Source organism: Hypanus sabinus, chromosome 14 (assembly GCF_030144855.1).
Source record: "Hypanus sabinus isolate sHypSab1 chromosome 14, sHypSab1.hap1, whole genome shotgun sequence".
Lineage (NCBI taxonomy): Eukaryota > Metazoa > Chordata > Chondrichthyes > Myliobatiformes > Dasyatidae > Hypanus > Hypanus sabinus.
The window spans coordinates 108348547-108375644 of NC_082719.1; the positions used below are offsets into that span (position 1 = coordinate 108348547).

At 42.7% G+C, this 27098-nt stretch overlaps 1 protein-coding gene across 3 annotated transcripts in view; it reads right to left on the reverse strand.

Annotated features, from left to right (window-relative positions):
- The window catches only part of LOC132405063 (polycomb group RING finger protein 3), a 166090-nt gene that overhangs the window by 123377 nt on the left and 15615 nt on the right, over nucleotides 1-27098 (reverse strand). For all 3 annotated transcript variants that reach the window (XM_059989797.1, XM_059989795.1, XM_059989796.1), the window contains exons 2-3: nucleotides 17721-17807; nucleotides 4877-4994 (exon numbers count right to left, since the gene is read on the reverse strand). In XM_059989797.1, the coding sequence (XP_059845780.1) occupies nucleotides 4877-4994; nucleotides 17721-17807 (205 nt within the window). The remainder of the gene's footprint in view (nucleotides 1-4876; nucleotides 4995-17720; nucleotides 17808-27098) is intronic.

Here is a 27098-nt window from a genome sequence, read left to right on the forward strand (position 1 = left end):
CCATATCAGGCATCAGTTGGGAGAACCTAATCTTTTGATCGTATCTCCTCTCGCTTCCTTGATTCTGCTTCATAGCAGAGACCTCTGCTACTTCATAAGCCTTTTGCAATTCTTTCCTCATGTCAGACACAAACTTAAGATAGGTTTTCTCCTCCAGCCAAAAAACAGAGGTCTACAGACAATCTTGCTCCGTACCCAAACATCAAAGAGTATGGCGAGTATCCAGTAGCTTCATTCTGTGTACAGTTATAGATGCCCAATATGCTGACTCCATTTGTTCTTTGAACTGATACCCAGAGTTCCGAGCAGTCTAGCAATGTCCGGTTGAACCTCTCAGGCTGAGGAACATCCTGAGGGAAATAAGGCATAGTCCTCGACTACTTGACTCCAGGCATGCCCAGTAACTCATGTACAAGCCTACTCTCAAAATCCCTTCCCTGATTGCTGTGTATCCCTCTTGAAAGGCTATAAAGAATTAAATACTCTTGCCAAGGTGGATGCCCTCTGATCCTTTGTAGGGAAGGCTTCAGCATTATCTGGTGTAGTTATCAGTAATAAACAAGCCAATCACAAAGCTGCTGGAATCAGGTTCCACAGAGAGGAAATCCATACATACTAGATCACGTGGCCCCGCACTCTGAAAATGGGCAATGTCTTGCTCCAAATATGTCAAATGCACGACTTATAGTACTCTTCGACCTCAGGTTTCTGACAACGTTGAATGCACGACTTACAGTACTCTTCAATCTCAGGCTTCATTCAGGGCCAGTAGAACCTCTCCAATCCATAGGTCTTGTCAAATCCTCAAATGACATGAATCATCGTGAAGTGACTTCAACACAATCCTCCGATGCTTCTCAGGTAGAACCAACTGGGAATGGTGAGGCATGTCTGGAGGAGACGTGATGTTATATAGAAGCTGGTTCCTCAAATCCAGTGTTTTCCGTTCTCTTAGAGGTAGAGGTATGGCAGGGTGTTTCATCTTTTCAACTTGGTAAAATTCCCTTCCACAAAGCTGACCAAACAGTGCCTACACAAGGGTCATCTCACTGAGCTGCTGCCACTTTTCCAGAACTCAACACGGGCAGCTGTTTCGTATTCAGAGCAGTCAAGTTACAGTAAGCTTGTGCAATGGCGCAACCAGAAACTCCCAGATGATCCACAGCTCTATCCTGCTACAGCCTTGCCTCTGACTTCCCCATGGTAGAAAACTGGCACATTGAATTGAACTTTATTTCATACATCCTTCACATACATGACGAGTAAAAATCTTTACGTTACGTCTCTGTCTATATGTACAATGTGCAATCATAGTAGTTCATAATAATTTATAATAAATAGAAGTCAATGTAACATAGAAAACACTCAAATCAGCGCGAGTTAATCAGTCTGATGGCCTAGTGGAAGAAGCTGTCCCAAAGCCTGTTGGTCCTGGCTTTTATGCTACAATACCATTTCCCAGATGGTAGCACCTGGAACAGGTTGTGGTTGGGATGACTGGGGTACCCAATGATTCTTTGGGCCCTTTTCTCATACTTGTCTTTGTAAACGTCCTGAATCATGGGAAGTTCACATCTACAGATGTGCTGGGCTGTCCACACCACTCTCTACAGAATCCTGCGACTGAGGGAAGTACAGGTCCCATACCAAGCAGTGATGCAGCCAGTCAGGATGCTCGCAATTGTGCCCCTGTAGAAAGTTCTTAGGATTTAGGGGCCCATACCGAACTAAATCAACAGTATGAACCTTTTTCACCGCACAACTGGTGTGTACAGACCACAAGGTCCTTGGTGATGTTGATGCTGAGAAACTTAAAGCTGTTTACCCTTTTAACCCCAGATCCATTGATATCAATAGGTTGTGCATGGGGTAATTGTGCTTAGAGGGTGACAGACTCTAGCTGACAAAAGTGACAGGTTTCAACCCTGATCCTGATATAGAACTCCTTCTAACCCTCACAGCTGGCATCTGCGAGCAGTACATACAGCAACTGGAGCTTGCAATGTCCAACAGAGGTGCTTTAGTCAACAGCTCCTTCAGCAACTGGAAGGCCTCTTCATAGTTTGCATACCATCTTACTCTGAAAGGCTCGGAAGGGCTAAGATAAACTTTACCATCTTCTCCTTTTGTCCTCCTCCCTTTCTCTCTTCCTTCTCCAATGGAGGGTAACTGCACAGAAGCTGATTCAAAGGGTAGCTTACTTTGGAGTAGAGCTTCACAAATCTCCAGAAGTACCCACAGAATCCAAGAAACAAGTGTACAGAACTCACATGCTTGGATTTGGCCATGTGGTCACCACCTCTGTCTTGGACAGATCCACAGCTACTCCATCTGATGAGACGATGTGCCAAATGTACTTGACAGATGTCTTGCAGAACTGGCACTTGTCCAGTAATATTTTTAACCCTTCAGCTTTCAGGCAGCCAAACACCTTCCTTCAGGAGCCTTGTCTCACGCTCTTCCAGGGTGGACCTGAACACTATGAGATCATCCAGGTACACCAGCACCTCGAACAAGTTCATGTCCCCAACAGTGTTCTCCGTGACATATTGGAAAGTAGCGGTTGCTCCTGGTATGTCCTGCAGCATTCTCTCAAACTGGAAGAATCCAAGTGACAGATGAATGACACCTTCTCTTTAGCAGCTTCACTCATGGGTTTCTGAAAATACCCACTCCTTAGGTCCAACACACTGAACCATTCCGTTTCAGTCAGGCAGGCCAGCACATCCTCAAACCGTGGAACAGTCTACTGGTCAGAGACACACGTTTATACCTTCCCATTCTCCTTCCTCACCACCACTATGAGGGACCCTGTGCCTCCATGATAATCCCAGTTTTCTTCATGCCGAACATTCAAATGCTTGCATGTAGCCAGTGGAAGAGGCAAATTGGTTCTGCACCATCAAGAACTTCACCACCAACACAGACTGGGAAATGGGGCTGGAGCATTATACAAACTGATACACAGGACTGGGATGTTATACAGACTGGTACACAGGACGGGGATATTATACAGACTGATGCACGGGACAGGGATATTATACAGAATGTGACATGGGATGGGGATATTATACAGATTGTTACACAGGACGGGGATATTATACAGACTGATACAGGGGACAGGGATATTATACAAACTGATACACGGGATGGGGATATTATACAGACTGGTACATGGGACCGTCATATTATACAGACTGGTACACAGGACGGGGACGTTATACTGACTGGTACTTGAGACTGGCATATTATACAGACTGATACACAGGACCGTCTTATTATACAGACTGGTACACGGGACGGGGATACAATACAGACTGGTACACAGGATGGGGATATTATACTGAATGGTATGCGGACCCGGCATATTCTACAGACTGGCACACGGGACTGGGACGTTACACAGTCTGAAAGGGACCATTTGTCTGTACTTACCTTGGAGAAGGTTACGGAAGCTAGGAAGATCAGGGAAGAAAATACTGATGTCCTGGAAGATATCTACATTAATAAGGAGGAGTTAAAGCATATTAAAGTGGATAAAGACCCCTAAGACCACTGAGATATGACCAAAACACATCTTTGGACAACTTGGGAAGCTGGGAAGAAATTTCAGGATTTGCACCATCTTTAACCATGGATGAAGTACCAGAAAACTGGAAGCTAACTAACGTTGTGCCTTTGTTTATAAAAGGCTGCAAGTAGAATCAAGTGAAGTAAAAGGCAGTGAAACCAACAGCAGTGGGGGAAGGTTCCTGAGGGTCATAAACTTTCTGAAGTTTCAGTCCTCATTGAGGCGTTAGCAGTGGAGAGGATGAGCAGCTTCAAGTTCCTGGGTGTCAACATCTCAGAGGAATTATCCTGGGCCCAACAGAAGGAACAACAGTAGCTCGACTTCATTAGGCATTTGAGGAGATTTGGTATGTCACCAAAGTTTCTTGTAAGGAGCTTACACATTCTCCTCATGATCACGTGGGTTTCCTCCAGGTGCTCTGGTTTCCTCCCACATACCAAATGCAGCAATTGCATGCACACTCGCCACATTCTCACAATCGAACTGATACAGTACAATAGCAGGATCTATGTCAACAGGGAACGTGTGCCACGGAAAGGCAAATGGAATTTTACCTGGACAATTATAAAGTAATGCATTTAGTCAGTTAAACCAGGCTGGTCATACACAGTGAATGACAGAGTGAAAGACAAAAGCCTGATGGTTGAGGGGTAATAACTGTTCCTGAACCTGGTGGTGTGGGTCCTGAGGCTCCTGTACCTCCTTTCTGATGACAATAGCGAGTAGAGAGCATTGCCTAGGTGGTGGGGGTCCTTGATGATGGATGCTGCTTTCCTGCAGTAGTCCTCAAAGTAGCTGCGCTCAATGTTAGGGAGGGTTTTACCTGCGATAGATTGTGTTGTATTTACTACTTCTTATAGGCTTTTCCTTTCAAGGACATTGGTGTTTCCATACCAGGCCATGATGCAATCAGTCAATATACTCTCCACTGCAAGAACATCTATAGAAGTTTGTGAAGATTCGGCATATCAACTAAAACTTGACAGACTAAGGTGGGAGGTGAAAGATTGAAAATGGAAATGGGGAATAAGTTTTCCATACAAAAGGTGGCGTATGTATGGAATGAGCAGCCAGAGAAAGTGATAGAGGTGGGTACACTTACAATGTTTAATACACAGGATAGGAAAGGTCAACAACAGACAAATGAGCGAGGTCAGGTGGACAATTCAGTCAGCATAGAAGAGTTAGGCTGAAAGACCTGTTACTGTGTTGCATAGCTTTATAGCTCTATAAAGCCCAAAATGGCTGAAATAAGCATTACTAGGTATCTAGCTAAGCTGTGATCAATATATTTCTGGTACTTACAGGTATGTAGGCACTCTGTGACTGTGGTAGCATCAATCAAATATCCATTGCAAAGTCGACATGTGATGTGAGCATTAATGTCCCAGAGCTTTATCTTCCTTGTCAGCATCTTTGAACCCTAGAAAAATCACGTATTCTTCAAATGAAAGTTCACAGTTTAAATTTATCATCTAAGTATGTATACCATGTACAACCTTGAGATTCATCGTCTTGCAGGCAGCCACAAAACAAAGAAACACAACAGAATCCATGAAAAACCACACAAGACCATCAAGCACCCAGTATGCAAAATAGGATAAATAATGAACATAGAACATAGAATAGTACAGCACATTACAGGCCCTTCGCCCCATAATGTTGTGCCGACCCTCAAACCATGCTTCCCATATAACCTCCCACCTTAAATTCCACCATATACCTGTCTAGTAGTCTCTTAAACTTCACTAGTGATTCTGCCTCCACCACTGACTCAGGCAGTGCATTCCACGCACCAACCACTCTCTGAGTGAAAAACCTTCTTCTAATATCCCCCTTGAACTTCCCTCCCCTTACCTTAAACCTATGACCTCTTGTACTGAGCAGTGGTGCCCTAGGGAAGAGGCGCTGGCTGTCCACTCTGTCTATTCCTCTTAATATCTTGTACACCCCTATCATGTCTCCTCTCATCCTCCTTCTCTCCAAAGAGTAAAGCCCTAGCTCCCTTAATCTCTGATCATAATCCATACTCTCTAAACCAGGCAGCATCCTGGTAAATCCCCCCTGTATCCTTTCCAATGCTTCCACATCCTTCCTATAGTGACGCGACCAGAACTGCACACAGTACTCCAAGTGTGGCCTAACTAGAGTTTTATAGAGCTGCATCATTACATCGCGATTCTTAAACTCTATCCCTCGACTTATGAAAGCTAACACCCCATAAGCTTTCTTAACTACCCTATCTACCTGTGCGGCAACTTTCAGGGATCTGTGGACATGTACCCCCAGATCCCTCTGTTCCTCCTCACTACCAAGTATCCTGCCATTTACTTTGTACTCTGCCTTGGAGTTTGTCCTTTCAAAGTGTACCTCCACACACTTCTCTGGGTTGAACTCCATCTGCCACTTCTCAGTCCACTTCCGCATCCTATCAATGTCTCCCTGCAATCTTCGACAATCCTCTACACTATCCACAACACCACCAACCTTTGTGTCGTCTGCAAACTTGCCAACCCACCCTTCTACCCCCACATCCAGGTCGTTAATAAAAATCACAAAAAGTAGAGGTCCCAGAACAGATCCTTGTGGGACACCACTTGTCACAATCCTCCAATCTGAATGTACTCCCTCCACCACAACCCTCTGCCTTCTGTAGGCAAGCCAGTTCTGAATCCACCTGGCCAAATTCCCCTGGATCCCATAGCTTCTGACTTTCTGAATAAGTCTACCGTGTAGAACCTTGTCAAATGCCTTACTAAAATCCATGTAGATCACATCCACTGCATTACACTCATCTATATGCCTGTTCACGTCCTCAAAGAACTCTATCAGGCTTGTTAGACACAATCTGCCCTTCACAAAGCCATGCTGACTGTCCCTGATTAGACCACGATTCTCTAAATGCCCATAGATCCTTATCTCTAAGAATCTTTTCCAACAGCTTTCCCACCACAGACGTAAGGCTCACTGGTCTATAATTACCCGGACTATCCCTCCTACCTTTTTTGAACAAAGGAACAACATTCACCTCCCTCCAATCATCCGGTACCATTCCCGTGGACAACGAGGACATAAAGATCCTAGCCAGAGGTTCAGCAATCTCTTCCCTTGCCTCCTGGAGCAGCCTGGGGAATATTCTGTCAGGTCCTGGGGACTTATCTGTCCTAATGTATTTTAACAACTCCAAAACCTCCTCTCCCTTAATATCAACATGCTCCAGAACATCAACCTCACTCATATTGTCCTTACCGTCATCAAGATCCCTCTCATTGGTGAATACCGAAGAGAAGTATTCATTGAGGACCTTGCTCACTTCCGCAGCCTCTAGATACATCTTCCCACCTTTATCTCTAATCGGTCCTACTTTCACTCCTGTCATCCTTTTGTTCTTCACATAATTGAAGAATGCCTTGGGGTTTTCCCTTACCCTACTCGCCAAGGCCTTCTCATGCCCCCTTCTTGCTCTTTTCAGCCCCTTCTTAAGCTCCTTTCTTGCTACCCTATATTCCTCAATAGACCCATCTGATACTTGCTTCCTAAACCTCATGTATGCTGCCTTCTTCCAACTGACTAGATTTTCCACCTCACTTGTCACCCATGTTTCCCTCACCCTACCATTCTTTATCTTCCTCACCGGGACAAATTTATCCCTAACATCCTGCAAGAGATCCTTAAACATCAACCACATGTCCACAGTACATTTCCCTGCAAGAACATCATCCCAATTCACACCCGCAATTTCTAGCCTTATAGCCTCATAATTTGCCCTTCCCCAATTAAAAATTTTCCTGTCTTCTCTAATTCTAACCTTTTCCATGATAATGCTAAAGGCCAGGGAGCGGTGATCACCGTCCCCCAGATTCTCACCCACTGAGAGATCTGTGACCTGACCCGGTCCATTACCTAATACTAGATCTAGTATGGCATTCTCCCTAGTCGGCCTGTCAGCATTCTGTGACAGGAATCCGTCCTGGACACACTTAACAAACTCTGCCCCATCTAAACCCTTGGAACTAATCAGGTGCCAATCAATATTAGGGAAGTTAAAGTCACCCATGATAACAACCCTGTTATTTTTCCACCTTTCCAAAATTCCAAATATTCTATACCCAGGGGGCCTATAGAATACCCCCAATAGAGTAACTGCTCCCTTCCTGCTACATTACCCACCCTTTCTGTAGCTGTAATAGTATCCCTGGCCAGTACTGCCACCCCTCTTCCCCTTGCTCCCCTCATCCCTTTTAAAGCACTGAAATCCAGGAATATTGAGAATCCATTCCTGCTCTGGTGCCAGCCAAGTCTCCATAATGGCCACTACATCATAATTCCATGTATGTATCCAAGCTCTTAGTTCACCACCATTGTTCCTGATGCTTCTTGCATTGAAGTACACACACTTTAGCCCTTCTACCTTACTACCTTTACACCCTTTATTCTGCTTCTCTTTCCTCAAAGCCTCTCTATAATGTTAGATCTGGCTTTACTCCATGCACTTCTTTCACTGCTCTATCACTCTGGGTCCCATCCCCCTTGCAAATTAGTTTAAACTCTCCCGAACCATGCTAGCAAACCTACCTGCCAGGATATTGCTCCCCCTTGAGTTCAGGTGCAACCCATCCAGTCCCCATCTCTTCTGGGGAAGGTGGGACCGATAAAGAGATCGCAATGATCCAAAAATCTAAAACCCTGCCCTTTGCACCAACTCCTCAGCCATGCATTCAACTGCCATCTCCTCCAATTCTTACCATCACTATCACGTAGTACTGGCAGCAATCCTGAGAACGCCACCCTTGAGGTCCTGTTTTTCAGCCTTCTGCCTAGTTCCCAAAACTCACATTTCAGGACTTCATCCCTCTTCCTGCCTATGTTGTTGGTACCAACATATATCACAACTTCTGGTTGCTTTCCCTCTCGTACCAGGATGCCCTGCACCCAGGAGACAACAAACCATGCGGATGTCCTTCTCACGTCCACAGAATCTCCTGTCTGCTCCCCTGACTATAGAGTCTCCAATGATGACAGCTCTCCTCTTTTCTGTCCCACCCTTCTGCACCACAGGGTCAGACTCAGTGCCAGAGGCCCTGCCACCATGGCTGTCACCTGGTCGGTCACCCCTGCCAACAGTATCCAGGATGGTAAACTTATTATTCAGGGGAATGGCTACAGGGGTGCTCTGCACTTTGAAAATAGTAAAAAAAAATTAGTACCAGGAACAAGAGCTGCAGACTCTGTGAAAGTGAGTCAGCGCAGAGGCGAGTGAAACCAGTCCAAGAGCTCAACGGCTGTAGGGCAACAACTGTTCCTGAACCTGGTGGTGTGGGATCCAAGACTCCTGCACCTGCCACCCAAAGGGAGTAGTGAGGAGAGGAGGAGGCAGGTCAAGCACAGACAGGTGGAATGGACTCAGGTGGATCTTGGCTCGACATTTTTCTTCTATTCCTTTCATATTCATGTCTCCCTAAAAGCCTCTTGAACTCCACAAACTGCTTCCACAACTATTCCAACAACCCATTCCAGAGACCTATTACCCTCTGCATAAAACAACTTTGCCTTCATGTTACTTTTAAACTACCGCCACCCGCTCAATAACCTTAAAAGCATGGTCTCTGATATTTGACTTTTCTGATAGATTCTGTTTATCCTGCCTATGCCACTCATAATTTAAAAACTTCTGGGGTCTCCCCTCAACATACAATGCTCTGGAACAGGGATTCCAACCTTTTTATGCCATGGACCCCTACCCAGGAATCTGTGGACTCCAGGTTGGGAACCCTGCTCTGCGGAGAACAATCCAAGTATCTGCAATCTCACCTTATAGCCCATATTGTCTAATCCTGGTAAACTAATTCTGCACCCTCTCCACAGTCTCATAGTAAATCCCAATAGTTCATACTGTCTAATCTTGGTTAATTGGCAAGTGGCAAAGTGGCATTAGCGCTGAACTACGTGGCGAGAGGTCCCGAGTTCAAATCCGGCAGCTCTCTTGCACACACACCTTCCGTGCCTGAGTTGAGTGTCGAGCTAGCAACTTGACCTCATAAAAAAAAACCTGGACAGGGATGGGCTCCGCCAGGTTTCAGACACGCTGTAGATTAGCAATCACCAAAAAGATCGGTATAAAAAGCTTGTCATGACGGCACCCCGACGACTCCATCAGGAGTTAAGGGCGCGCGCACACAAGAACTGCTGAGTTCATCAAGCTTGTTTGTATGTGTTGATTTGCACACACACACAATCCTGGTAAACTAATTCTGCACCCTCTCCACAGTCTCACAGTAAATCCCAATAGTTCATACTGGTCTAATTCTGGGAAACTACTACTGTCCCCTCTCTACAATCTCACAACTAAGCAGCAGTGCTTCCATACAAATAATCTGTAGTACACGTTATTCGTTAGAGCTCTGGATGGAAACAAGCCCTTTAGCCTAACAGGCCCATTCAGATCAAGGTGCCACATCCAAATATTCCAATTTGCTAGGGTTTGGCCTGTAACCTTCTAAACCTTTCCAATCTATGTACCTGTAGAAATGTATTTTAAAAGTTGTTAATATACCTGTCTCAACAACTCCCTCTAACAGCTAATTCTACAAAAATGCCACCATTATTTTTAAAAAGTTGCCTTTCAAGTTCCTCTTAAATCTCTCCCCTCTCACCTTAAACCAATGTCCTCTAGTTCTTAATTTTCCAAGTCTGAATGTATTCACCTTATCTTTGCTTCACCTTATCTTATATACTTCTAAGACCACTCAGTCATCCATGCTCCAAGGAATAAATAAGATCATAAGAAATGGGAGGAGGAGTAGGCCATCTGGTCCATTGAGCCTGCTCCACCATTCAATAAGATCATGGCTGATCTGGCCATGGACTCATCTCCACCTACCTGCCTTTTCCCCATAACCCTTAATTCCAATACTATGCAAAAAGCTATCCAACCTTGTCTTAAATATATTTACTGAGGTAGCCTCCACTGCTTCATTGGGCAGAGAATTCCAGACACCATCCTCTGGGAAAAGCAATTCCTCCTTATCTCCATCCTAAATCTACTCCAAATCTTGAGGCTATGTACCGTAGTTCTGGTCTCACCCACCCACCAGCTTTAACAACTTTCCTGCCTCTATCTCATCTATCTCTTTCATAATTTTATATGTTTCTCTAAGATCTCTTCTCATTCTTCTGAATTCCAGCGAGTACAGTCCCAGGTGATTCAATCTTTCCTCATAGTCTAACCCCCTCATCTCTGGAATCAACCTGGTGAACCTCCTCTGCACCGCCTTCAAAGCTAGTATATCCTTCATCAAGGAAGAAGACCAGAACTGCACTCAGTACTCCAGATGCAGCCTCACCACTACCCTGTATAGTTGCAGCATGACCTCCCTGCTCTTGAATTCAATCCCTCTGGCAATGAAGGCCAATATCCCTTTTGCCTTCCTTTTGTGATTCATGCACAAGCACTCCCAAGTCCTTCTGCTGAGCAGCATGCTGCAATTTTTTACTATTTAAACATTAATCTGCTCTTCTATTCTTTCTTCCAAAGTGGATGACCTCACATTTATCAACATTGTATTCCTGCTGCCAGACCCTTGCCCACTCACTTAACCTATCTATATCTCTTCAGTCAAAGCTCAGTTGCTCAAGTCCTACCAACATCTTTGTAAATCTTTTCAGCACTCTTTCCAGTTTCAAAACATCCTTCCAACTTCTATACTCAATGCCTGATTTAAGAAAACCAGCATGCCAAAACCTCCTTCATCACCTATGCCTCCACTTTCATTGAACCATGTGCTTGCATTAAAAAGGTGCCTCTGTACGACAACACTCCGCAGGGCCAGTTCTACCTGGATTTCACTTTCCAACATGTAACATCCGCACTTGTCCATATTAAACTCCACTTGCTATTCCTTGGCCCACTTACCTAGCCAAGCAGGTTTTTTTCTGTAATTTATGATAACTTCCTTCCTTGTCCACTATACTACTTTAATGTCATAAGCTAGTGTTTAGAATATAAGCAGTTTTACTTATTTATATTTATTGTGTTTTTTATTACCATTGTATTCCTTATCTTATTGCAGAGAGACATTGATAGGATGCAAAAGTGGGCTGAGAAGTGGTAGATGGAGTTCAACCCAGTGAAGTGTGAGGTGGTACACTTTGGAAGGACAAACTCCACGGCAGAGTACAAAGTAAATGGCAGGATACTTGGGAGTGTGGTGGAGCAGAAGGATCTGGGGGTACATGTCCACAGATCCCTGAAAGTTGCCTCACAGGTAGATAGGGTAGTTAAGAAAGCTTAGGGGGTGTTAGCTTTCAGAAGTCGAGGGATAGGTTTAAGAATCACGGGGTAATGATGCAGCTCTATAAAACTCTGGTTAGGCCACACTTGGAGTACTGTGTCCAGTTCTGGTTGCCTCACTATAGGAAGGATGTGGAAGCATTGGAAAGGGTACAGAGGAGATTTACCAGGATGCTGCCTGGTTTAGAGAGTATGCAGTATGATCAGAGATTAAGGGAGCTAGGGCTTTACTCTTTGGAGAGAAGGAGGATGAGAGGAGACATGATAGAGGTGTACAAGATATGAAGAGGAATAGACAGAGTGGACAGCCAGCGCCTCTTCCCCAGGGCACCACTGCTCAGTACAAGAGGACATGGCTTTAAGGTAAGGGGAGAGAAGTTCAAGGGGGTTATTAGAGGGAGGTTTTTTTTTACTCAGAGAGTGGTTGGTGTGTGGAATGCACTGCCTGAGTCACTGGTCGAGGCAGATACACTGAGTCAGTGGTGGAGGAAGATATACTAGTGAAATTTAATTACTAGACAGCTACATGGAGGAAATTAAGATGGGGAGTTATATGGGAGGTAAGATTTAAGGGTCAGCACAACACTGTGGGCCAAAGGGCCTGTACTGTGCTGTGTTCTATGTTATGTTTTTTTGGTGGTGTGTCAGATCTGGAGTAACAATTATTTGGAAATGACATTAAACAATCTTGAATCTACAAACTTACTACCAATGCCTTGGACATTCTTATTCATATTGTTGCTATTGATGACAAACAATAATGAGTATAGCACTCGCCCCTGAGGCACACCAATAATCACAGGCCTCCAGCCTGAGAAACAAACTTCTGTCTTCTCCCATCAAGCCAGTTGTGTATCTAAATAGACAGCTGTCCCTGGATCCCCTCTGATCAGACCTTCCAGAGCAGTGCACCATCTGCAACCTTGCCAAAGGCCTTACAGACATCCATATAAACCACATTTAGCACCCTGGTCTCAATGACTTCCTTAGTCATGTGTCAAAAACTCGATCAATTTCATAACACACTGTTGCCCATGCACAAAGCCGTGCTGTCTCAGCACAAACATCCCTCACAATCTTCTCCAGTAATCTACTTACCACAGATGTTAGTCCTACTGGCCTACAATTCCCACGTTTTCTTTACAACCCTTCTTAAATATAAGCACAATATTTTCTGGTACCTCACCAGTGGCTAACAAATATCTCAGCCAATGCTCCTACAATTTCTTCTCCAGACTCCCACAATGTTCTTGGATTACCTTGGGCAGGACCTCGAGACTTGTCTACCCTCAATTCTTTTCAGTCTGCAGTGCCCACTAACCAAGACCACCCCATTTACTTTTCCTGGTTTCAGAGTTTTCATGTCTTTCTCCATGGTTAAAACAGAAGAGAAATATTCATTAAGGACTGGAGGTGTGGCAGAGCCAGACAAATTAGGGATATTTAAAAAGTTCTCAGATAGGCACTTGGATGATAGAAAAACAAAGGATTATGGTTTATGTTAGACAAAAGGTTGGATCAATCATGGAGAAGTTTGCATTGGTCAGCACAATGTTTTGGGCTTAAGGGCCCATACTGTGCTATACTTATTTTTTTAAGAGATACAGCATGGCCACAGGCTCTTCCAGCCCAACAAAACCATGCAGCCATGAGACCAATTAACCTACTACCCATATGTTTTAGGGGGTAAAAGGTTACAGGCAGAAGATAGGGGAATGGGGTTCAGAGGAAAAATAAATCAGCCACGATGGAGTGGCGGAGCAGACTCGATGGGTTGAATGGCCTAATTCTGCTCTTATGTCTTTGGAATGCTATAGAAAACTGGAGCGCTCAAAGCAAATCCACGTGGTCACAGGAAGAATTCCTTAAAGGCAGTAGTGGGAATTGAACCTGGGATACTGACACTGTAATAGTATAACTCTATTCAACTGGGTCACTGATGCTTTAATAATTACACTACCATGCCAACCAACCACTATGCCATTGTATACTGTTCTATGTACAACTACAAATGCAAACATCCTCCCCGATCAGCAAAATTTCTTTCTGATGTGAAATGAAACTCCATTTCTCTTTTCACAGATGCTACCTGTTATTCTGGGGGGAGGGGGGGGTTCAGATTTTCAGCATCTTTAGCTGTGGATTTTCATTGTTTGAGCTGGGGGCTCATATGATGCAGAAATTTAATGCGCTGTAAGTGGTTATGTACTGTGTTTTGCACCCTGAACCGTGAGGAATGTTGTGTTCTTTAGCTGTATACATATGTATGGTTTAATGACAATAAATTTGAACGAACTTGAACTGATGGTGAATGCTTCAAGAAGCTTTAATATGTTAATACATAGCATGTAATAATATTTACAAAAATCTCCTTTTAAAAACTGTAAGTGTTCCTAGAATGGAAGAAAAAGTACCTTTGGTGTGAAACAGCATTTCCATAGAAACAGAACAAGGAGACCACAGCCCAAGGTTGCGTATCATCACATCAGATCATGGAAATGTTTATCCGCATGGAGAGGGTGCAGATATGCACACAATACACCAGGCACCAGAGTCTTGGATCACAACATAGAACAGTACAGACCCTTCAGCCATAATGTTGGGCTAACCATTGAACCAACTAAGAGATTAATCAAACCCTTCCCTCCCACATAGAGCTCCATCCCATAAGACATGAGAGCAGAATCATGCCATTAGGCCCATCAAGTCTGCTCTGCCATTCAATCATAGCTGATACTTTTTTTGCCCCACTCCATGGCCTTCTTTCCAGAACCTTTGATGCCGTGTCCGATCATGAACCTATCAATCTCCACCTTAAATACACCCAATGACTTGACCTCCACAGCTGCCTGTCATAACAAATTCACCACCCTCTGGTTAAAGAAATTTCTCCGCATCTCTGTTTTAAATGGACACTCCTCTAAACTGAGGCTGTGCCCTCTTGGCCTAAACACCCCCACCACGGGAAACGTCCTTGCCACAATAACTCCGTCTAGGTCTTTCAACATTCGTAAGGTTTCAAAGAGATCCACTCTCACTCTTCTAAATTCCAGCGAGCACAGACCCAGAGCCATCAAACATTCCTCGTATGATAACCCTTTCATTCCCAGAATCACCCTTGTGAACCTCCTCTGTACCCTCTGCAATGCCAGCACATCTTTTCTAAGATGAGGAGTCCAAAACTGTTCACAATACACAAGGTGAGGCCTCTCAGTACCTTACAAAAGCTCAGCATCACATTCCTGCTCTTATACTCTAGACCACATGAAATGAATGCTAACATTGCATTTGCCTTCCTCATCACCGATTCTACCTGCAGGGTGTTTTGCACAAGGACTCCCAAGCACCAGTGCATCTCAGATTTTTATATTTTCTCCCCATTTAGAAAATAGTTTGCACATTTATTTCTACTGCCGAAGTGCATGACCATGAATTTTCCAACATTATATTTCATCTGCCACTTAATTGCCCATTCTCCAAATTTGTCCAACTCCTTCTGCAGCCTCCATTTCCTCAACATTACTTCCCTCTCCACCAATCTTTGTATCATCTGCAATCTTGACAACAAAGCCATCTATACCATCATCTAAATCATTGATATACAGCATAAAAAAGCGGTCCCAACACCAACCCCTGCAGAACTAGTCACTGGCAGCCAATCAGTCAAGGATCCTTTTATTCCCACTCCCTGCCTCCTACCAATCAGCCAGTGCTCTAACCATGTTAGTAACTTTCCTGTAATACCACGGGCTCTTAACTTGGTAAGCAGCCTCATGTGTGGCACCTTGTCAAAGGCCTCCTGAAAACCCAAATATATAGCGTCCACTGAATCTCCTTTATCCATCTAAATACTTGCAATCTCTTCAAAGAATTCCAACAGGTCCATCAGGCAGGATTTTACCTGAAGGAAACCATGCTGACTTTGTCCTATTTGTCCTATGTCACCAAGTACTCCATAACTTCACCCTTAACAATTTTGTCCAACATCTTCGCAACCACGGAGGTCAGGCTAACTGGTCCATAATTTCCTCTCTAATAACCCCCTCCTTTCTTAAAGAGTGGAGTGACATTTGCAATTTTCCAGTCTATCAGAACCATGCCAGAGTCCAAAGATTCTTTAAAGATTATTACTAATGCCTCTACAATCTCTACTGTTACCTCCTTCAGAAACCTAGGGCGCAGTTCATCTAGTCCAGGTGATTTATGTACCCTTAGGTCTTTCAGCTTTATAAGCTTCTCCCTCCTAATAGTAACTGCATTCACTTCTCTTCCCTCACATCACTTCAACACCTGGGATACTGCTAGTGTCTTCCACAGTGAAGACTGATGCAAAATACTCATTTAGTTCAGCAGCCATCCCCTTGTCCTCTGTCATCATCTCTCCAGCCTTATTTTCTAGTGGTCCTATATCCACTCTCATCTCTCTTATTCTTTTATATTCTTGAAAAAGTTTGCTCCACCTACCTTGATATTGTTTGCTAGATTGCTTTTATATTTCATCTTTTCTCTTCTCTCCTAGTGATTCTTTTAGTTGTTTTCTGTAAGTTTTTAAAAGCTTCCTGATCCACTGTCTTCCTGCTAATTTTTGCTTTGTTGTGTGCCCTCACTTTTGCTTTTACTTTAACTTTGACTTCTCTTGTCATCTACGGTTGTACTATGTCGCCATTTGAGTATTTCTTTGTTTTTGGAATACATCTATCCTGCACCTTCCTCATTTTCTCCAGAAACTCAGGCCATTGCTCCCCTGATCCCTTCCAGAATCTCTTTCCAATTTACTTTGGCAACTCCTCTCTCATACCACTGTAATTTTCCTTACTCCACTGAAATACTGCTAATAAGACTTTACTTTCTCCCTATCAAATTTCAAGTTGAACGCAACCATATTGTGTTCACTACCTCCTATGGGTTCCTTTACCTTAAACTCCTAATCACCTCTGGTTCATTACATAATACCCAATCCAGTGTAACACTTACCCAACAGGCTGGTATATGCATAGGGGAAAAGGAGATCCAGCCACTCATCAACCCCACCTCCCGTACACACAGGTGCTATGAGAATCAAGTTTATGCCGCGCGCACACACACAATATCAAATTCACACCAGATACCGTTATGGAATACACTTTAAAGATTTTACTGAAACTAAAAGAGTACTATGCAATACAGTATATGAAGGAAAAGAAAATAAAATAAAAGGCGCCAACTTATCAAAGTTCAGTGCACATCATTGGAGCTCAACCATTGAACTACTCGACCCCTTGTCACTTTCCTCCGACCTCCACGTTCTTGCACCTGGGACCACCCTGGTGGTCAACCGAGCAGTGCAGTGCACGTCCACCTTCCTCAGCATCTTCTTCCCGACTCCCTGAAAAGACCACGAAACCGCCCCCCCCCCCCCCCGCTCCCAGCCCCACAAGACGAATAACATTCCCCCATTGGTTAACAAGTGAATACAATCCCAATATCAGCAAGTCTAAAGGTAAACAACTGCAAGAGAAAGCACTTATAGCAAAGAAGCACTCCTACTCTTAACAAAGAAGCCATTTTGATTAACATACACAGTACATTGTACACCAGTGTAGCTGATCCCCTCAACAACAAGCTCTTCTAAAAAGCCACCTTGCAGGTTTTCAATAAATTCACTCTCTTGAGATCTGCCTACATATTAAAATCTCCCATGACTGTCATTAACATTGTCCTTTTGAAACGTCTACTCTATTTTCCATTGTACTCTCTAGTCCATGTCCCAGCTACTGTTTAGAGGCCTGTATATAAATGCCATCAGGGTCCTTTTACTCTTGAATTGGTACAGAACTGAGAGCTGAGTTTGAATTTGAGGTGCTAAGGTACTTAACTCACCTGCGCTGCTCTGACGCGGAGCACTGCAGTGTAGTCATGTGATGTGGCCGGCAAAGATCGGAACACTTGAGTAGTTGTGTGAAACACCTGAGCAAGGTAAAGCAATGAGGCTGTGTCATTTTAAAATGTGTTCAGTAATAACCCATGCAATTCTCATTACACACTGCCAAAAATTCTGGTGAGGAAAAGTTATAGTAAAATAAAGTTATATACCCAGTAAGGAGAGAATAATACCTTTCAGCACAAAAGAATATGGTTTAATGGTTGAAACAATGATCCAATATCACCAGAATTGGGTAAAGAACAATGAAATCTCGTATAGGCAAGTGCAAAGTGAGAGACTTAGAAAGAAGAGGATGAGTATGTCCATTACACTAACTGCAAGATCAGTAATTGTTCCTTCACTAAGTACTTCACTGACACCCTTTTCCACCATCCTAATAAGTCACATGTCTACCAGAACCTTGTTCATGGCACGGGTGAACCTTGTGTGGATCATGAGGAAGGTCATCAAAGGATTCAGCTGCTTAGAAACACATTGGAAATATTGGTGGAGAAATGGCAGATGGAGTTTAATCCAGACAAGTAACAGGTGCTGTACTTGGAGAGGTCAAATCGAAGGGTAGAATATACAGCAAATAGCAGGATCCTTAGGAGCAATGATGTGCAGAGGGATCTTGGGATGCAGGTCCAGTCCCCTGAAAGTGGTAACACAAATGGACAGGGTGAATGGAAGGTGTATTGCATCTTTGCTTTCACTGGCAGTTTGGCCACTAAGTATAAAAGTTGGGATGACTGGAGGGGACTTTGGTTAGGCTACATTTGTACTGTGTGCAGTCCTGGTCACCACATTACAGGAAGGATCTCTAGCTTTGCAGAGGACAGACCACCACGGTAGCATAACAGTTAGCACGACACTATTACAGTTCAGGGTGGAAAAGTTCGGAGTTCAATTCTTGCATCCTCTGTAAGCAGGTTTGTATGTCCCTTCCTGTGTGTGCATGGGTTTCCTCCAGGTGCTCCAGTTGCTTGTAATTTATTTTTTTATTTAAGTTCATCATCAAACATTTCCATAAGATGTATTTCAGACATTGAACATATATATCATATAATCATATATATCACAAATCTCCACAAAGTATTTATCTGAGATATACACTTATAGAAAAGAGTGGAAAGAAAAAACAAGCAAAAGGAAAGAACTATGTACACGTAGGGAGTGATCTTTTTTTTAACAACAGATTCATTGATTTTGAGAGAATAAAATCAGGCCTGAGGCATTATGTAGTTAAACCATTTTTCCCAGTATTAATCAAATTGTTCCAGCTTATGGTTAACAGATGCTGTTATCTTCTCCATTTTGTAAATGTCTATTGTAATTTCCATCCACGTATTTAAAGTTGGGCACTCCTGTGATAAGAGTCTTTTTACCAGCCACCAACAGTATATTCATTAAATATTTATCTCTTTTCAACCATTCTTGAGGTATATATCCAAAATATATGGTCTTACTCTCTAAGGGTATTTCACATTTAAAGATGTCTTGTAGAGCATTGTGTATCCCCCTCCCAACAGTCTTTGATAATAGGGCAGTCCCAAAAAATATGATAATGATTTGCATTTTGATTTCCACAATTTCTCCAGCAAACAGGGAGGTTACTATCATAATGGGATTTCTGAGAGGGTGTAATAAAATATCTAATCAAGTATTTCCATCCAAACTCCCTCCATTTCTGTGAACTGGTACACTTCCATTGATATCTCCATATTGTTGTCCATTCTTCCGCAGATATAATTATCCCTCCTTCCTTCTCCTATTTTGTTTTAATGTATGAAGTCAAATGTGTTTTAAGATTTGACAACCCCTTATACATGCTTAAAATGATTCTACCATTATCTGAATTATATGCTTTTCTAAAGAGCTCTATCAAGCATGTATTTGCCTTGGTTACATTTTTAAGCATCCTATTAACATATTGTCGCATCTGTAAATACTGATAAAAATCTTGGTTTTTCTAATGAGTGTTTCTCTTTAAGCATTTCAAAACTGAACAGTGTTCCTTCTTTCATTATGTTGCAAAGAACTGTTATTCCTTTAGCTGCCCAGTGCTTAAATCTAGCATCCAATTTATTTTGTATAAAATCAGAGACATATGCACACCATTTAAGAATTGCAATATCTCCCTCTAGATTATATTCTTTTATAGTAGTTTTCCATATTTTAAGAGTCAATTTCACCCATGGGTTATCAATAGTATTTATGTACCTTTACAGGTTGTTATCAGCCAAAATTGCTTGTATGGGGATGGGAAGTACCCGCTCCTCAATGTTTTTCCATTGAGCGTCATATGATGGGTTGCATAAACATATCACAGCTCTCAACTGTGCTGCAAAATAACAATCTTTAAGAGAAGGTAGGCCCCATCCCCCCTTTTCCTTTGCTAATTGCAAAGTTTTGAGTTGAACTCTAGGCCTTTTGCCCTGCCAAATATACCTTGATGACATCTTGTTCCATTCATTGAATTTTTTTTTATTGAATTAATTTTGATTAATCTCTATTGGTAGGGTCTGAAAGAGATATAACAGTCTGGGCAGTATATTCATTTTAATAGACTCAATCCTTGAACTGAGAACTGAAAAAAGGAATCAGGTTCCATCTTGCCACATCATCCTTAATTTTTTTTTATATAAAGGCTGATAATTACATTCTGATAATTTTGCCAAATCTTTTGGCATAATGATGCCCAAATATTTGAAAGACTCTGTGTGCCCAGGGGTATCTACTTTCAATTTCTCTTGGTGGTCTATAGTAATATGAAAGTAATTGGGTTTTATCTATGTTGATCTTGTATCCTGATAATTGACCATATTGTTCAAAGGATTGATCGATTTAGGTAAAGAGTAAGTTGGTTGCCCTAGATCGGGGGTCGGCAACCTGCGGCTCCCGAGCCATTTGTGGCTCTTTCACCTCTGTGCTGCGGCTCCCTGTGGCTTTGGGAAATAATTGGTCAGTATTTAATTAAAATGTATTTTATGTTAGTTTGTTAGCTTTTGAAATGTAATTATGGTGATCTTGTACAACCTAAGTGTAGCGACACATTTCCTGCCACATCATAAAACGGCTCACAATTAGCCAGCATTCCGGCTAAGGGAGATAGCCTACGGGGGTTTGTGAGTACGCGTCTTTTGCAGCATCTGCGTCCATGGGGGCTGGGTTGAGGGAAGCTGAAAAGCAAGGCTGTTTAGTTCGAATAAAGCTATCTTTGACTGCAGTTTACTGACACCGCTACAACGTGTTTTTATCGCTGGCTGTCCAGACGGAAGGTGCTGAAACGCTTTGTCGCGTGTCTGAAAGAAGTGAAAACTTTCCTGGGCAGCAAAGGGCTCACCTTTCCTGAGCTGGAACAGCCAGAGTGGCTGGAAAAGCTACACTTCATGGTAGACATGACAGCGCACCTGAACACGCTGAACACAGCTCTTCAGGGGAAAGGACGTACAGCCCTGCACATGTTGGAGGATGTTTTGGCATTCGAGCGCAAGTTGACAGTGCTTGCCAGAGATTTACAGAAAGGCACTTTGTCTCACTTCCCCAATTTGAGAGAGTTCAAACAAGGTCACGACATGATAATTTCGGAGTATTTACATTCTGCAATCATCGCAATGCAAACATCGTTTGGGAAACGCTTCTGTGAGTTCAGAGAGGAAAAAAACACATTATCCTTCCCGGTCACTCCCTTAAGCATCGATCCTTCCCTACTGAATACGACTGCATTGGCAGGTGTGAGTCAACCTGATCTTGAGATGGAACTGGCCGACATAGCCGACAAAGACATATGGGTGTCCAAGTTTAGACGCTTGACAGCAGACCTTGAAGATGTTGCCCGTCAGAAGGCCGTTCTTGCTCAGAAACACAAATGGAGTGATATTGAAAACCTCACAGATGACAGCTTGCGATCCTGTGTAAAGATGAAGGTGACATCATACAGCCCTGATGTGCAGACGCTGTGCGCTGAGGTCCAGGAGCAGAAATCCCATTAACCAAGTATGATAAATATTTTAATTGCCTATTATTTTACTTACATTCATATTTTTTCATTGTTCAGTGAAATAGTCCTTTCATTTTTCAGGATGACAGCTGGCTGACGTTATTTTTGGTTTGCTGCTGGCGGAAAATTTAAGTTCGGCGTTTTTCATAAATACAAGAAGGACTCAAATAGACATTGAATATTTTACTTAAAAGTAACTTTCAACCCAACGTCTTTTTTTCGGAGTTCAAAATGTTTTTGTTGCATGCAGAAATGTAATTTCGTTTTCTCTGCAGGAGTTCATCAATTTCATAAATGCAACACATTATAGTTTGTTTATACATAGCATAAAGGCAAAAAAAAACGTTGTATGCAGTGTTATTTCATTTTAAATGTCAAACGGGTTTTGCGGCTCCCAGTGTTTTCTTTTCTGTGGGAAACGGGTCCAGGTGGCTCTTTCAGTGGTAAAGGTTGCTGACCCCTGCCCTAGATAGATCAAAATGTCATCCGCATAACAAGCCAATTTATGCTCTGTCCCTTTAATAGTAATTCCCGATACCTTCATTTTGTCTGATGTATTGAGCTAATGGTTCCAGATATAACACGGAGTAGTGGTGACCATGCACAACCCTGTCTCGTGCCCCTTTCTAGGGTAAGACTACTTGATAAATATCCATTGATTTTAATCCTAGCAGTAGGATTGTCATATAGTGTCTGTATAGTTTTAATAATTGTGTCTTGGAAACCAAATCTATATAAAACTCTGTAAAGAAAATTCCAATTAACCGAATCAAATGCTTTTTCAGCGTCCATGCTTATCACTATTGCTTCGATTTTATTTTTTTGTATATGATCCATAATGTGAAGTGTCTTTCGTATATTGTCTTGTGTCTGATCGTTACGTATCAGTATGGGTAGAAACTCCTTTAATTGTTTGGCCATGATGGAGGTAAATAACCTATCATCTACATTAAGAACAGATATTGGTCTAAATGACCCGCATTCCATTTTATCCTTGCCTTCTTTCAGTATAGCTGAGATTATTACTTCCTTCCAACTGGGTGGCATTTGTGCCTTTTTTAGAGCCCAGTTCAGTGTGGGGAGTAAAACAGGAATTAACTCATTTTTAAATTCTTTGTACCACTCTGCCATATACCCATCTGATCTTGGTGACTTGCTTAACTTAAGCCTACTAAGTTTTTAATTCAACTTCAGGTATGTCAGCAGTCATCGTTCTATTTTGTTCTTCGCTTAAAATGGGTAACTCTAGAGAATTCAAGAAGGTGTCAGTTTGGGTTATGCTTCCCTCTGGAACTTCCGAATATAGCGTTTTGTAAAACACTTCAAAAGCTTCTTGAATTTCACTTAGCTTATTTTTTATCATTTTCATTCTTGGGTCCCTAATTCTATGAATTGTATCTTCTGCTATCTTTTTTTCAGTTTCCACGCCAGTATTTTCATAGATTTTGATCCACTTTCATAATGTCTCTGTTTCAGAAACATTAAGTTTTTCCTGATAACTGGAAAGCCAAATTATTTATTTCATTCCTAATTCTTTTAAAATGTATCCTGTGCCAAATTCAATTTGTGTTTTTTCTCTAGTTCCTTCAGCCTATTTTGTAATTCCTCTCATGTTTTATTCCTTATTTTTTTCTTATATGAAGATATCGCTATAATTTTCCCTCTTAAAACCACCTTTAGAGTATCCCATAAAATGGGAGGTGAAAGCTCTCCATTATCAATAAATTCTAAGTAGAGACCAATTTCCAAGATGGCGGCACGACGCAGCTTGCAGCAGCCACTCCAGAGCTGATTATCTGTTATTTATGAAGTGGGGTGCCGTGCACAATCATAATCGACTGAAAACGGACGTGGAAACACGGAGGAACATCGGGAAATCTCCAGGAAGACCTTCTTTGTTGCTGCTGCTGCTGTGAGGTCCAGGACTCTGTTGAGAAGAACAAGCCTCCAAGTCCTCGGGGCCGCGCTGCCAACGGCCATTGGTGGGGCCATCTTAATACGCTCGGTAGAGGATGGTGCTCAGAGAAGCTGTGCCGGAGGGGATGGTCGTCGGCTCAGAGGTTTGACGGACTCGGAGTTTTGCTGCAGTCATGTCACTTTCGTTGTGTGCTGTGTCTGCAAGGCTGAGTCGGGCGGCGCCGTGGAAGTCCATAGCGGGGGTATTCCCTTCTGCCAACAGACTCGCCATCCCACGCCAAGCTACAAGCTATGCACAACGGTGGACAATCTTGGATTAGAGGGTACAAGCTATGCACAAGAGTGGACGATCCTGGACTGGAGGGTATGAACCATGCAGAAGGGTGGAAAATCCTGGGTGGGAGGGTATGAGCTATGGTGGACAATCCTGAATTAGAGGGTAGGAGTTACGTAGAGAGGATGGACTATCCTGGATTAGTGTGTATAATCTATGCAGAGAGGTGGGAGAATCCTGGATTAGTGGGTATGAGCTATGCAGAGAGGTTGGACACTCACTGAATTGTTTTCCCTGGTGTCACAGGTTGTTGCATGACCACAAGACATAGGAGCAGAATTAGGCCATTTGGCCCATCAAGTCTGCTCCACCATTTAATCATGGTTAATCCTTTTCTCCCCTTCATTACATAACATCCAATCCAGTATAGCTGATCCTCTAGTAGGCTGAACGACAAACTGCTCTAAAAAAAACCTGGGAGGCAACATACCATCTAGGTGTCCCGTCCACTGAATCTCCTGTCTATTCCTCTTACTACTGAGTCCCCTCTCACTACCACTCCCCTCTTCTCACTTTTCTTTCTGCACCACAGACCCATGCTCAGTGCCAGTAAAGTGGTCTTTGTGGCATTCCCCGGTGTAGTATTGATGTGACTCATACACCGCAATATACTGAACAACCACGTTTATTCACCAGACCTCCATTTTCTATTAACCTCCGTTCTGACGTCATACACATCCTGACCTATGAATACTGACACAGTACATTACATCCCCCTTCTCAAGATTTTTTTTAACAACACTGAATTGCCAAAACAATGCCTTTCTTACACTGCAACAGACATGACATAAACCAAAAACATCTTAACTTCTTATACTGTATTCTACATTGTATCTTACAATACTAACAGCAGTATATTTTCCTTTACTAACATAGATTAATAAACCTTTTATTTCACACCTTGGAACTTATAACATGTGTGACCTTGCCTCAAACTGTGTGAGACTGTAGGTAAATCTAGTCTCTGTAGCTAGCTAAAAGTTTGATTTGTCTCCCAGACTGTGTGCGATACAACTGTGACTGTGCTTGTCCTTCAGAGTCAGTTTCTGAAGACCAGAGTGTTCATCAGTCCACAGTTAGAGAAACTGTCTACAAATAGAGAAAATTCAGTACTGTTGCTACTCTCCCTAGGAGTGGACATCCTGCAAAGATCACAAGTGCAATGCTGAAGGAAAATAGAGCCCAATGGTAACAGCAAAAGACATACAGAAATCACTGGAACTTGCTAAACTCTGTGTCCACTGTAAGAAAAATACTGAACAAGAATAGTGTTCATGGAAGGACACCACTGAGGAAACCACTAGGCTCCTGAACATCTCAAGTTTGCAAAAGACCATCTGCATGTTCCACAACGCTTCTAGGACAATATCCTGTGGACAGATGAGACAAAAGTTGAACTTTTCGGCAGGAATGCACACTGCTATGTTTAGAGGGGAAAGGGCACTGCACGCCATCACCTCAACCCAACTGTGAAGCCTGGTGGAAGGAACATCATGGTTTGGGGCTTTATTACTGCCTCAGGGCCTGAAGAGTTTACAATCATTTGAGGGCACAATGATTTTAAAAACTATATACTGTAAAAACATTTTACAGGAGAAGGTCAGAGCACCAGTCCAACACCTGAAGCTCAATAGAAGTTGGATGATGCAACAAGACAACAATCGAAACACAAGAGTAAATCAACAGAATGGTTTAAGAAGAAAAAAAATTGTGTTTTGGAATGGCCAAGTCAGAGTCCAGACTTTAACCCAATTGAGATGAGGGCTGTTCATGCAAGGTATCCCAGGAATATTGATGAACTGAAACAGTTTTGTATGGAGGAGTGGTCTAAAATTCTTCCTGCCATTGTGCAAGTTTGATCAACAGCTACATGAAACGTTTTTGGTGGAGGTTATTGCTGCTAAAGGAGATTCTACCAGTTATTAAATACAAGGGTTCACATACTTTTTGCAGCCCGGACTGTGAATGATTAAACAATGTGTTCAAGAAAGACATAAAAAGTGTAATTGTTTGTGCAGTTTGTATTAGTTTAGGAAGATCGTGACTTAGATGTCAAGACCAGATGACATTTTATGAGTAATTAATGCAGAAAACCAGGTAACTGCAAAGGCTTCACAAACTTTTTCTAGGAACTGTACCATGAAATAACAAGATGAAGAGTTCTTAAAGTGAGACCATCGTTTGTGGGAACACCAGAAATCGAATCCCCTTTTATTCAACAGCTTGATGGTTGAGGGTTAAGAACTGTTCTTGAACCTGGTGGTTCGAGTCCTGAGACTCCTGCACCTTCTAACTGATGGCAGCAGTGAGTAAAGAGCATGGCCTGGGTGGTGAGGATGAATGGTTGCTGCTTTTCTACAATGCTTCATGTAGACGTGCTCAATGGTTTTCCTGTGATGTATTGGGCTGAATCCACTGCCTTTTGTAGGGATTTCCGCTCAAAGGCATTGGTGTTCCCATACCAGGCTGTAATGCAGCCAGTCAGCACACTTTCCACTACATATCTATAGAAGTTTGCCAAGGATTTTGATGACATGCTGGATCTCTGCAGACTCCTGAGGAGGCGGAGGCACTGTTGTGCTTTCTTCAGAGTTATATTTATATGATGGATCCAGGACATGTTCTCTGAGATAGTGACACACAGGAATTTAAAGTTACTGATCCTCTCCACCTCTGATCATCGAGTGAGGACAGGGTCATGGACCTGTGGTTTCCATCTCCTGAAGTCTACAATCAGTTCCTTGGTTTTATTGACATTGAGTGGAGGTTGTTGTTATTACATCACTCATCCCTACTTTCCATCTCTCTCCTGTATGCTGATTCGCCACCCACTTTGATGCAGCCCATAATATTTCAGCATTGGATCACTTGTGTACTGAAAATGACATGAAACCAGGGAGACTGGGGATGTTCATGTGGTGTGCAGGAGGAATGTAGTCAGGATATATAGTCAGTTTTTATCCAAGGATACAGGAGTCTATAACTAGATGACAAACTCAAGGTGAAAGGGTAAATATTTAAATTTCTCAGGAAGCTACCAGAGATGACAAAGGTAGTCTAATCACAGCGCTTAAGCAGCAG